Source organism: Phascolarctos cinereus, unplaced genomic scaffold (genome assembly GCF_003287225.1).
Source record: "Phascolarctos cinereus isolate Bilbo 61053 unplaced genomic scaffold, phaCin_HiC Scaffold_1;HRSCAF=81, whole genome shotgun sequence".
In the NCBI taxonomy this organism is placed as follows: Eukaryota; Metazoa; Chordata; class Mammalia; order Diprotodontia; family Phascolarctidae; genus Phascolarctos; species Phascolarctos cinereus.
Window position 1 is genome coordinate 275,333,973 of NW_027555514.1, and position 12,404 is coordinate 275,346,376.

Below are 12,404 nucleotides of genomic sequence, written 5' to 3' on the forward strand. Positions count from 1 at the left end.
GATATTTCTGTTATAAAACTGAAAATAAACCTTTGCTATGACTCTTAATTTCGGGCCCTTTCCTTGAGAGAGGAGTTTTAAAGTGACCTCACCTGAGTTTTTGAGTATACTGGGGTTCTCAAAGGGGCCCTAGTGTTAGCCACTCACTTTTTAGCTGAAGAAACTGAGCTCCAGAGAGTGATTTGTCCAAAGTAACAGCTAGATGGTGATGGAGCCCGGGCTGGAGAGCCCAGGGGTCCTGACTTCTAGACCTTTGTTGTATCTGACATCTTCAGTCTCTTCCCGTCCAGGGATTCATTCCCTGCTGCTTACATGATTCCTCTCATCCTTAAAAAAAAAGCAACTGCACTTAATCCTGCCATCCCTCTTGGCCTTTATCCTATATCCTTCTTCCCCTTCATGGCTAAACACCTTGAGGAAGTTGTCCACACTTGGTGCTCCCACTTCCTTTCCTCTGACTTGATTTTAAATCCGCTGCTGTCTGGCGTCTGACCTCATCATTCAACTGAAAAACTGAAGCCCTTTTCTCTGAGTTACTGAAGATTTCTTAGTTGCCCAGTCCTGACGGTCCATCCTCATCCTTCCTGGCCCCTCTGCAGCCGTTGATAATCATCTTCTTCTCTCGGATCCTCTGTCCACTCCTGGTTCTCCTGGCAGCTAGGTGGCCTGGTGGATGGAACACTGGGCCTAGAGTCGGGCACATCCCTTACCCTCAGTTTCCTCATCTGTAGAATAGGGAAGATAGTCGCACCTCCCTCCCAGGGTCGTTGTGAGGATCAGACAGGATTACTGTCACGGTCACCGGCCTGGTGCAGGCTTTCTCTGCCTCACACCTGGACTGTTGCAGTAGCTTTCCGGGTGTCATTTGCCCCAAGTCTCTCTCTGCTCCAGTCCATCCTTCACTCAGCTGCCTGTATGATGTTCCTTAACTACAAGTCTGACCATGTCACGCCCTCCTCAGTAAACCACCTTAAACTTCCCTGTTGCCTCCAGGATCAAATTTAAATGCTTTTCTTGGCATTTAGAGTCCCTTTGCAGCCCGGCCTCTTCTGCCCTTCCTTGGTGATCCTCCCCCCATCACTCCCATCTGCCACCGCTCGGCCTTCTCACTGGCTGTCTGCTGACCCTGTCGCGCTCTCTCGGTTCACCTCGCCCTCCTGGCTCCTCTGCCCAGGCTCTTCCAGGACCAAGCTCTGATTCTGTGACCTCAGTCTGTTCTGCTCCCATATTTCTCCCCTCCTAGCTCTTTTGGAACGTGGCTGTTTGCACGCTGTCTCTCCCGTCAGGCTGAGCTCCTCACGGATGCTGTGTTTTTGTCTTTCTTTGCATCCCCGGCACTTAGGGCCAGATGCGTACGTAGCAAGTGCTTTTGACCGAGTGCCCGGGCATAGTAGATGCTGAATCCTCAGACTGCTGGATGAACCAGCTGTTCTTGTGGCAGGCCACACAAAAAAGAAGGCCTGGTGTTTTGGTTCAGTGCGAGGCAGTGACGTTTCGGGCCTGGAATGGAAGAATGGGCTGCAGAGTGTTCCCCAGAGTGAACTGAGGGTGAGCTCTTCATTTCTAGACTGATTCAGCCCCGGTAACACATCACTGTGTGCCTGGCATGCAGTCATGCTTAGTAAATGCTTGCTGCCTGACGAGGGAACGTGGTCAGGGTCCACTAGCTCCGAGGCTACGTGTCACCGGGCGGCCTGCATGGAGAGGCTTTTCCCATGGCTCCCTGGTCTCTCCCTCCACAGAGTTCCGGCTTCCTCAGCCTCAGGCCCATCTCTAGGCCTTGGGGACTTACTGCAGAGTTCAGAGTTCAAGTTCATTTTCTTTTGAAGGGCTGTCGTCTGTGTGCCAGTGCCGACAGGCGGCCCCATAGCACCCACCCAGGATACCGGAGCATTGTTCTGGCGTTCTGCCCACAGAGGTTTCCAACTCTTGTCTTGGGTGAGAACAGCCTTTAAGGAGCTGAAGAACATCGTTGGCTGTTTTGGTTTAGTTGTAATGTTTGCTTCCCAACACTGTAACCTTTGAAAGAGGAAGAAGGAGTTTGGAGCCAAGTGTGTGATGAAGTGCAAAGGGAAGTCCTGTTGTGGCTAAAGAGTGTGTATTCATCACTGGTCACTTATCAGAGCTCCCTGAGAACCTGCCACGGTCCACGCAAAAGGAAGAAGGTGGAGTGACTTAATCGGGTTAATGCAGGCCACTTCATTTTTCCCATTTGGTACAAAGACGAATAATAGAATAGCGAGTCATTAGGAAGGTACCAGCTTGCCATGCCTGTAGTCAGAAAAATAAAATGTAAATTAGATCAAACTGAATAGGAAATTACATTGTCAGAATACCAAGTTTTCATTTAAATTGCCATAGTTTTATATTATTTCTCAAGGGCTGTTTTTTCTTTTGATTGTATTTGGATTATAATTTAGATAGAGAAGGTGAAGGACTTTTCTTTTAAAAAAAACCAGATAAACAAAAAATCCATAATTTCTTCTGTGTCTTCTTATTTATCCTTAATAGTTGTGGGCGTACAACATGACAAAGCAGCTTTTAGCATGGTATTTTTATTTTTACAAGTTTAAAGTTCTCAGTAATTGAGTACGTTAACTTAGTATGAAAACAGAGCTGAACTTTTATAGAACAGACAGATTTCTGATGTTATGTATTATTAATGATGTTCTTGGAAAAACCACACTAAAGCAGAAGGGCTGTTGTCCTTTTTGATTCAGATGGCTTTCCATTGCAAAGCCTTTCAACGAAAGTTCACCGAAAAAGCTCTTACTAGAATTTTAATGAACACGGCAGCCAGGGCAGAAGTGCGTTGTGTCTTTGCTTGTTGTCCAGGGGACTACCTGTGGATAATCACTAGAGTCACTGGGCACCTGGCAGCAGAGTGAGCCTTTCCGCATTCATCCCTGTGTTAGCTGAGGCAGTGTACTTGACTTACTGCTTAAGACCGCACAGCCACTTCTCAACTGCTTGTCTTGGGTGTCCATGCGGGCATGCCCTAGGGCTCCCCTAGAGAAGACCAGTCTGGGGAGTTGATGCAAAGATAGGGAATTCCTCTTTGTGACAGTCACTCACGCTTGATCCTCTGTGAGCACCTTGTCTGGGTGCTTCCTCGTAGTACATACTTGTGCTAGTGCCATGAGGGCGCAAACGCTTCTTAACCCAGTTGGAAGAACTTCAAGTCCATGCTCAGTGACAGACTGTGTATCACTGTCCAAGGAACAAGTCATCACTGTCATCACCAGGTTGTCCACAGGCTGATGAATTTTTTGGCTACAACAGCTCTCAAAGATTGTCTAGAGTGTGTATGTGTTGTATACTTGTATTTGTGTGTGTGTGTGTGTGTGTGTCTGTTTTGGAGGGGTAAGGAGGGAGTCGTATCTATGATGGCTCAGGGAGGATATCCACACCAGAGCTATAGCTTGCTCTGGGCAAAGAGAACTTTTCCCAGGAGCCTTCATCTTCTGGGGGCAGAGCCACATATCCTCTTGCATTAATTGTGGTCCTCACATTTCACCCTGTAGTCTTCTGTTGACCCACTGTTCTGCAGTACCATCACTTTTGGTCTGAGACCCTTTGTTGTGGTGCCACTCTCCTGAATCCTGACTGCCCCCTTCCTGTCCTGTCACACACACCCCCCCCACTGGGGGAAACACGCTTATCCTGCATGGGACAGTTCCTCGCTATGGTTCTAACTCACACTAATGAAATCACAGGTCTTTGAAGTATTTCTGATTTACATCCCTCCTGTTTCCAAAAAAGATCTGAAGTGACCCATAGAATAGTTCCTGTAAGTTATTGGGGCTTTTAGTTGATAAGCTGCTATCTTGCCACTGGATTGTGAGCTCTTTGAGGTCAGTGACAGTGTTTTATCAGAGTTTAGCTTCTCACCCTGAACAGTGGGTTCTTAAGATATGTGTTGGAAGGAATTCAAAGTCATAAAATTATGATTTTGGTATTTTTTTTTTCTCATATGCCATACCATTGAATGTTGTATCAGTAATGCATTTCTTCCTTTTCTTCATTGAAATGTGTGTCTTCTCAAAATTCCCTTTTTTATTTTTTTGGAATGTAGGTGAAGGAATTCAATTTCCGTGCAAAGTGTATCTACACTGCCGTGATGGTGCGAAGGGTGATTTTGGCCCAAGGAGATAATAAAGTTGATGACCGAGACTACTACGGTAACAAGCGTTTGGAATTGGCTGGACAAGTGAGTGAATTCTGTGGGAGGGTGTTGTGGTTTATTTTTCCTCGAGAACGGTTTAGGTGGCATTTGTTTTTTGGAAGTAGGACTTGAAGCAGCCATGTACATGATTAAAATGCGTGTGCTCCCCACATGGAGTAACTTCTCTGGTGGATCAACGAGCACTTACAGTGATGAAAATACACTGCTACATAAATCAGATCTGTTCCCTCTGCATAAAGTGTCTAACAGTGCCTTCCTCTGAAGTGAATTGGAACCATAGAAAGTGAGAGCTGTTGGGAACCGGGAACGTGACGCCGTGAGGCCGGGCTGCCTCAGCAGCCCGGAGGGGAGGGGAGTGTCGGCATCGAAGCACATCAGACCTGACCCCAGCTCACCGTTCCAGACCCCTCTGCACAACTGCCCGCCCTTTGCCGCTGCTTGCACGCGCTCGGCCTTGGTACTGGCTGCTCCCTCGGCCTGGAATGTGCTCTCTCTTCGTGTTTGTTCCTTCACAGTGCAGCCCAGGTGGGCTTTTGAGGATTCCTCACTCCCCTCTGTCTCTGCTGCTAGCGTCCTTCCTCCCAAAACGGGAGTAGTGTTAGCAGCGGCAACAGCAGCAGTGTTTATGTAGCCCTTACTCTATGCCCGGCTAAGCACTTTACACTTGTCATCTCCTCAGATCCTCACGACAGCCCTGGGAGGAAGGTGCTCTTATCCCTATATTATAGGTGAGGAACCTGAGGCAGACAGTTTCACAGTCACACAACTAGCAAGTTTCTGAAGCTGGATTCGAGCTCAGGTCTTCCTGATTCTAGGCCTAGTGCTTTATCTAGAGCACCACCTGTCCCCAAAACTGCTTTGTGTTTATTTTGTATTATGATATGTGGATGTATGTACATGTTGTCACCCCCAATCGAATGTAAGACCCTTAAGGGCAAAGGGTGTTTCATCTTTCTGCCTCTTTACATCGGAGTTCTTGGCATAGTTGTTATCACATGGTAGGTGCTTAATAGATGCTTATTAACTGATTAGTTGTTTCCTGGTGGTAATTTGGGGTGGGGGATAACTGGCAACAGTTATCAACCTGAGATTGACCTTGTCTGATGCTGAGATCAAACGATTGGAGCCTCCAGCCATAGATACTCTCTGGCGCTTTATTTTTGGATTCCGTTTTATGAGACACTGTTAAAGCAAACTCATATGATTACAGGTTTTCCTTGTACTTTTGAACTTTGATCCACCCATTCTTTAGGATTAAGAGATTTAGCCTCCAATTAACTTTTAATTTTTGCCTCCAAGGCCCTTTTATTGAATATAATTTTTATTGCATCATGGTCTGTAAAAGACACTTTTAATGTTTCTGCTTTTTTGCATTCATTTGGGAGATTTTTATGCCCTAGTATGTAGTCAGTTTTTGTGAAGGTGTGGTAATTCCCAGCTGTGAAATAGGTATGCTCCTTTCTGTTTCCATTTAATAATCTTCAGAAGTCTGTCGTATCTAACTTTTCTCATTCTTTTCCAGTCCTTCATTTCTTTTTTTTCTTATTTTGTGGTTAGATTTATCTAAGTCTAAGAGGAGTATATTGAGATCTACACTTTTATAGTTTTACTGCCTATTTCTTCCTGTAACTCATTTGACTTTTAAGAATTTAGGTGCTGTGTCATTTGCATATATGTTTAGTATTGATATTTATTCATTGTCCATGATACCTTTCAGCAAAATGTAATTTCTCTTTCTCTTTTAATTAAGTCCCTTTTTGCTATTGTTTTGTTTGAGATTATGATTATCACCCCTGCCTTTTCTTCTTCAGCTGAAGCATAATAGTTTCTACTGTAGCTCCTTATTTTTACTCAAGGTGTATCTTTCTGCTTCAGAAATGTTTCTTGTAAACAATATATTGTCAGATTCTAGTTTCTAATACATTGTGCTATCCTCTTCCATTTATGGGTGAGTGCATCCCATTTACATTCACAGTTATGATTGTAAATTGTATATTTCTCTTCATCCTATTCTATTTTCCTTCTCTTTATTTTCTGCCTTCTCTTTAAGAGTTTGTTTTGCTTCTGACTAATCCCTCCCTGAATCTATCCTCCCCCTTATTACCCCTTTTATTTGCTTTCTTTCCCTTCTGTTTCCTTGTTAAGTGAGATACATTTCTGTTCTTTTTTATATGTGTGTGTACTTGTGTTCTTCCCTCCTTTGAGCTGTTCAGATGAAAGTGAGGTTCATGTATTGCCTGCTTTCCTGCCCCCCTTATTCTTTGTTTCCATAGACTTTATGTACCCACCCTAATCATGTGAAATAATTTTCCCCATCTCTCTCCCTTTCCTTCCCCCTACCCCCTAGTGTATTCATTTTCTTCTTTTCCATTCTTCTTTTAAGATAATCAGAACATAATAGAACCACTCTTAGGCCCTTTCTAATTAAACTCTTGTGACCCCTGATGATGGCTAGAGTTCTGAGGGGACACATGTATCATCTCATATTTTTCTGTGGGTAGATTTTTCTTGTTTAGTCCCTTATGGTTGTTCATGGTTACCTTTTTAATATTTCTTATATGTTTATATTATATATTTTTTATTTATCTCCTTTGTTTGCACTTCAGAGCTTCTCCTCAGCTCTAGCCTTTTCATCAGGAATGCTTGGGAGGCCTCTGTTTCATTAAAGATTCATTTTTTCCCTTATAGGATCATACTTAGTTTTCTTGGGTGCATTGTTCTTGGCTGTAAAGTTCTAGCACTGGCTTTCCAGGATGTCGTGTTGCAAGCTCTCTACTTCTTGGAAGTGGTGGCTGCTTAATCTTGTGTGATCCTTGTTGTGGTTCTTTGAATTCCTTCTTTCTGGCTGCTTCTAGGATTTTTTTCTTTGAGTCGAGAGATCTGGATCTTGACTGTAATATTTCTGGAAGTTTTCAGGAGGTGACGAGAGGATTCTTTCTTGTTCCCACGTTCATTGCCTTTTGGTTCTTAGAGGTCTCAGCAGCTTTACAATTTCTTGAAATATGAAGTGTAGTCTCCTTTTTTGGTCATGCCATTCAGGTAGTCTGATAATCCCGAATTTTTTTCTTCTTGATCTGTTTTCCAGGTCATTTGTTTTTCTTATGAGATCTCTTCCCTTTCCTTCCCTTTGTTGTAATATTTCTTGATGTCTCAAGGAGTCATTTTCGTTTTCAGGGAGTTTTTTCTTCAGTAAATTTTTATTTCTCTTTCTTTCAAACTGTTAAGTTCTCTTTCCATATCATTTTTTCATGTCTCTTACTTCTTTTCTCATTTTTTTCTTCTAGTGCCCTGTTTGATATTTTTCAAAAATGGGGGAATGTTCGAGTTGAGCTTTTGTCTTCTTGGGTCCTTCTGCTCTTTCTTGGGGTGTCATTGAATGTTGTATCATTTCAGGGGTCTGAAGGATAGCTCAGAGTGGGGACCTGTGGGCTTTTAGAGCTCCCAGAGTGACCCTGGAGCAAAGTCCACTCCCTGCCCTCCTGCTCTGAGATCTGCAAGTTCCTCAGCCAGGGTGGATCTGTTGGCTTGTTCCTGGCTGGAAGTTCAGTAGATTGTTACTGGACTCTGTCACTGTTAGCCAGCTGGGATTCAGAGTTTTTCTAGACATATGTGGAGGGGTCTGTTCATTTTCCTTTGCTCTGCTACCTTGACTGTGCTTCTCCTCGTTGTACTTTTGAAAAACAAGTGCCACAGCTAGTGAGTGTTATGTTGTCTGAGGCCAGATTTGAACTCAGGTCCTCCTGACTCCAAGGCTGGTGCTCTATTCACTGCACTACCTAGCTGCCTCAAAACAAGTCCTCTTGAATTAGATCCAAAAGAGGTTGGTAAATTATAACAAATTCCATGAGTTAGCAGGACATTTTCAGCAAAGCCCCTCTGTATTTTCATTTTAGAGGTGAGGAAATTTAATTTAAACCATGAGCGGTTTTCCCTCGTCATGTTGTGAAACTTGGGTTGTTTTATCACTGTCAGTTTGAAAGCTTAAGAATTTTATGGGACTGTAATAAGAGATAACAAGTGGTTTCTCTGCCTCTAAGGCTTTTGGTGCTTTTTCTTTAAGCATTCACTTCTTTTGGGCAGCAGATACCTTGATTCCTTACAGTTTTGTGCCTCACATATCCATCAGATCTAACCCTTAAATAAAAACGAATTGAGATCCAGACCCAGATTCATTCCTTTTGCAGAAGATTGGTGGTTTGCACATATTCTCATTTGATTTTCCCGATGTCTTGGTGAGGTAGGTGTTATCTCATTGTACAGATGGGAAAATGGAGGCTTAGAGAATCCCAGTGACTTGGCCAGGGTCACACGACTCATTATTAGTAATGGGGTTTGAACCTAGGTGTCTCCTGACCATAGGTTCAGTTTCCTTTCCGCTGTACCGTGTCATTCTCTTTAGGGTTTACATGTATGTTTTATATGTTTTCCTTTATCCCACCCCCTCACCCCGCTTTTGACAAATTCCCAGAGGGCAGGGACCGTGTTCTTCCAGGACTGTCTACAGTCTGCAAGTACATTATTCATCTTCTTACAGACAGCCTGTTTATTGATTATGATTTTTGTGAACCAGCCTTGGTGGCACACACCTCTAATACCTGCTTCTGCGGAGGCTGTGGCTAGCAGGCTCTTGAATTGGAGAGCCTGAGCCAGAGTGGGCTAAGCTGTTTGGCTGTCTCCATTAAATCTGGCACCAAGACGGCTTCTCTCCTCTCCCACCCACCCCTAAGGAACTGGTTCAGCTTGGAAATAGAGCAAGTCAAAGCCCCCAGGTCACTCAGTAGTGGGTTTGAGCCTGTGATTGGCCCTTCACTCCAGCCTGGGCAAGGTGGGGAGAGCCAGTCTCCTCAGAAAGAATGCTGCAGTTCTGGATTACAAAACTGTAAATTCTGTGAAGACACTAGCTTATGCTGAGGTCTTTTCCAAACCTCCTCCTGTGGAAGTGATTGGGTACATCTGGTAAGATGGCAGGGGATGGCTCGTTTGAGTTATGTGCAGATTGCTTTTGGACATTTCTGCCTGTTTGCAGCTAAGTGCTTTTCATCTCTGCGTAGTGATGTTCAAGGTCACTGTGTGACTAGTTATCAGATAGAAAATCCAACTCAGTTTCACAACCATTGATTAAGTACCTGTAATGTTCTTGGTGCTTAAAATGAAGTGATTTCCATTTATATGGTCTGTTGATTAACTTTGTCAGTTAAGCTTAACTTTTTTGTTTAAATTTGTACAAAGGAGTTTGGAGATCATTCCAGATCACTTTATTTCCATCTTGCCAGACTTGGTACTTTACATTTGTATGGATGGGTCAAAAACAGGTGACCCAGAGTCGGGGTGGTGGGGTGGCACTGGACAGAACAGGACTGTTTTTGCAGGGCTTGACTTTCATTGGAGAGAAGAAATCATGACTTTTGTAGTAGGGGGTGGCTGAACAAGTTCTGGTCTATGTGATTGTGTTTGGAATACTGCTGTGCTAGGAGAAATGATGAGAAAAAGTAGAGAGCAGTTAATGTTTTCTTAAACGTTTTCAAGATTTTACTTTTTTATATAAAGGACTTTTTACAATGGCTTTATGGACCAGAAAAGATGGGCACCTTTAACGCATTTTTGGTTCACATTCCAGTCTTGTGGCTGTCTCTGGGTAAGCATCTTTCCCCCACGTCTAAAACTGGTATAATTCCCACCATAGACTACCGCCCGCTGTGAAGTCCTTTTCATGGAGGAGATAAGTGGTAGACAAAATCAGCAGTGATAGGCCCCAGAATGCAGGAGTCTCATCATTGGCCAAATACTTCCATCATTAGCAATTAATAATAGTGAAACTTATGGTCCTTCAGGACCGAAGGTGATGTGGTGCTTGTGAGCATAAGGGCACATGCACTTAGGAGTTGACAATCTTCAGGCCCCCCCAGTGTGCCAAAATTGAAAGACAAAGTTTATAGGAGGCTCTGGAGAGTGACTCGGACTGTTTGATCAAGGCCTGAGCTTCCTTTTCCCTCTCAGGCAGTCCCTTGGAAGTGGGGCTTTTGACCTCTTCCTGTTTTTAGCCTAAGCTTGATGGACAGCAGCAAGCCTAAATAAAATGTTCCAGGCCTGGGGATTACACTCTGTGTGCCTCCCCACCCCCCGGGATCACAAGTGTTTTTGCAGTTGGGGAAAGTGTGCTTTTTGTGGGTTGTAATTTCGCTTTTTGGACATCCTGGTTGTCAGGGAACTTGGCCTGGTGGGGTGGTTGGAGGGGGGATCCTGTTGCTTCAAAAATCGGATTTATAAAGAGTGTCCCTTGTGTAGGGAAAACATAGCTTTACAGACAATGTAAAGACATAAAAGACATTGTATTGGCCAAGATGTGTGAAAACAATCGCCGCTAATTTCCCATCCTGTGGGACTGGCCGGCCTGAAATGTGCTTGTGCCTCAGATAAGGGCGGTGTGGGCCTGGCCAAGCTGGCTTTGCCACGAAGGGCTGGGAGGCCAGCAGCCAGGAGAGGCGGTAGCAAAACCGGCCCATTCCAGGCTTAATCTTTTCACCTGCCTTTTCTTTTTCGCTAATGTGTTCATTATTTGCTGAGCAGTACTCTATTCTTTGTCTGGAAATTTTTTGTTTCTAATGCATCTTGCTTTGTATGGGTGAGATATGGAACAGCCCCACAATCCGGCACCCTGGAAAGCAAGGGATTTCTCCTCGGTGACAAAAGAAGGCCGCCTTGACTTCAGAGATTGCCTAATCCCAGCTGTTCTGATAATGTAATTAAGGCTGCCTAATGTCTTTCATTTTGCAACCAGTTTGTGTGAAAAGGAGAATTTGGCACTCTGCAGGCTTAAACTAAACAGCAATCTCAAGGCGCCTAATTAGAATTCTCTGACATTAAGCTAATTGGTGAAACTGTATTTCAGCAGCTTAATTTCTTTATTAATTTTTTTTAGCATTTTCATTGAAAATCAATTGATGAGCTGTCAGCATTTCCCCTTAAATATAATTTACTCTTTGGTGCTCCTGTTTTAAGCAGGCTGAAAGGCCTGGACTAGCTGTGGAAGTTACTGAATATTATCACCAGCATTCCATCCCTTTCCTTTTAAATCATTTTACTCTTGACCTAAATAATGTGGTTATTGTGTGACTGGGGCTTGCAGTCATTTGCAGCCCGGTTGGTGAGCTTGCGAATTGGGAAGCATTATTCTCTGGCCTTATTTTGAGCGCATTGAAAATCAGCAAAATTGGGGGCTGAGAAATATGTTAATGAGTTTGTGAACGAGGGGTGTCACTTCTGTTGATGGCACTTACTTTTTGCTTGCTTGGCTCAAAGGACATTTTGTTGTGCTTAGCTCTGCTGGCTCCAGTGTGTTCAGCTGGGAGCCAGTGCAAGTTTCTTGTTATAAGGCAGAAACACAGAAGTACCCTGGCATAGGGAGCTGGTGAGGATCAGAATGAGCCCTTGGGGTCAGGGCGAAGGCTGCTGGGGTGGTGGGGATGCAGCTTCGGGCTCTTCTCTCTTTCTCCCTCAGACATCATCAAATGGATAGCTTTCATCCTCTTCCAATATTTCCCTTGGCTCCCCCAGTTTGGAGTTTTCACAGGTACAGATGCTTGGGAGGGAGAGAATAATTCTGAGGGCAGGGCTGCCTCTGCACAGAAGCAAAGGGTCCATTTTACCTGCATGTGTTTTTGGTGCTTGGGAGCTCACTGGGGCTGCTTAGACTGTGCTAAATTCTCCCTGGCCCCGGGCTGGTTTCCCTCAAAGGAGAGTCTGTCTGGTGGGCAAAGAAAGTAGCCCAAAGCCAAATTCAGCTATTGGGATAGTTTCTGAAAACTGAGCAAGGTTCCCTTCAAAAGCAGCATTCCCAGGGGTAGCTAGGAATAAAATTCATCTGCTTTTAATACTCAGCTCTACAAATAACATTTATTTTGAGAGAAGAGAATGCAGAATTAACCCTCTAAAGAAATTTGGAATTTTCAGTTTGCTAATATTTGACCCTGGCAGTAGTGTGTACATAATTTATTAAGAGGACCCCTATATCCATTGACTTCTTTTCCCCTGGGTTTATAGAGACTGATTCTTTAAAATATTTTATTTCATTGTTTTTTTCCCTCTTGAGAATGAAAAAGAATGAGAATGAGAACCTAGTATTGAAAACTTTGCATGTCTATGTATCTCTATTTTGTTTTGTTTTTGTTCTTTTCATTACATTGCTTTTTAAAATCCTTTCTTTTTAAAAAAATTGTTT

General features: G+C 43.8%; 1 protein-coding gene across 1 annotated transcript in view; it reads left to right on the forward strand.

Moving 5' to 3' along the window:
* Window positions 1–12,404, forward strand: part of POLR3B (RNA polymerase III subunit B) — a 147,217-nt gene that overhangs the window by 41,212 nt on the left and 93,601 nt on the right. The window contains exon 12 of the mRNA XM_020982425.2: window positions 4,076–4,210. Coding sequence (XP_020838084.1) covers window positions 4,076–4,210 — 135 coding nt within the window. The remainder of the gene's footprint in view (window positions 1–4,075; window positions 4,211–12,404) is intronic.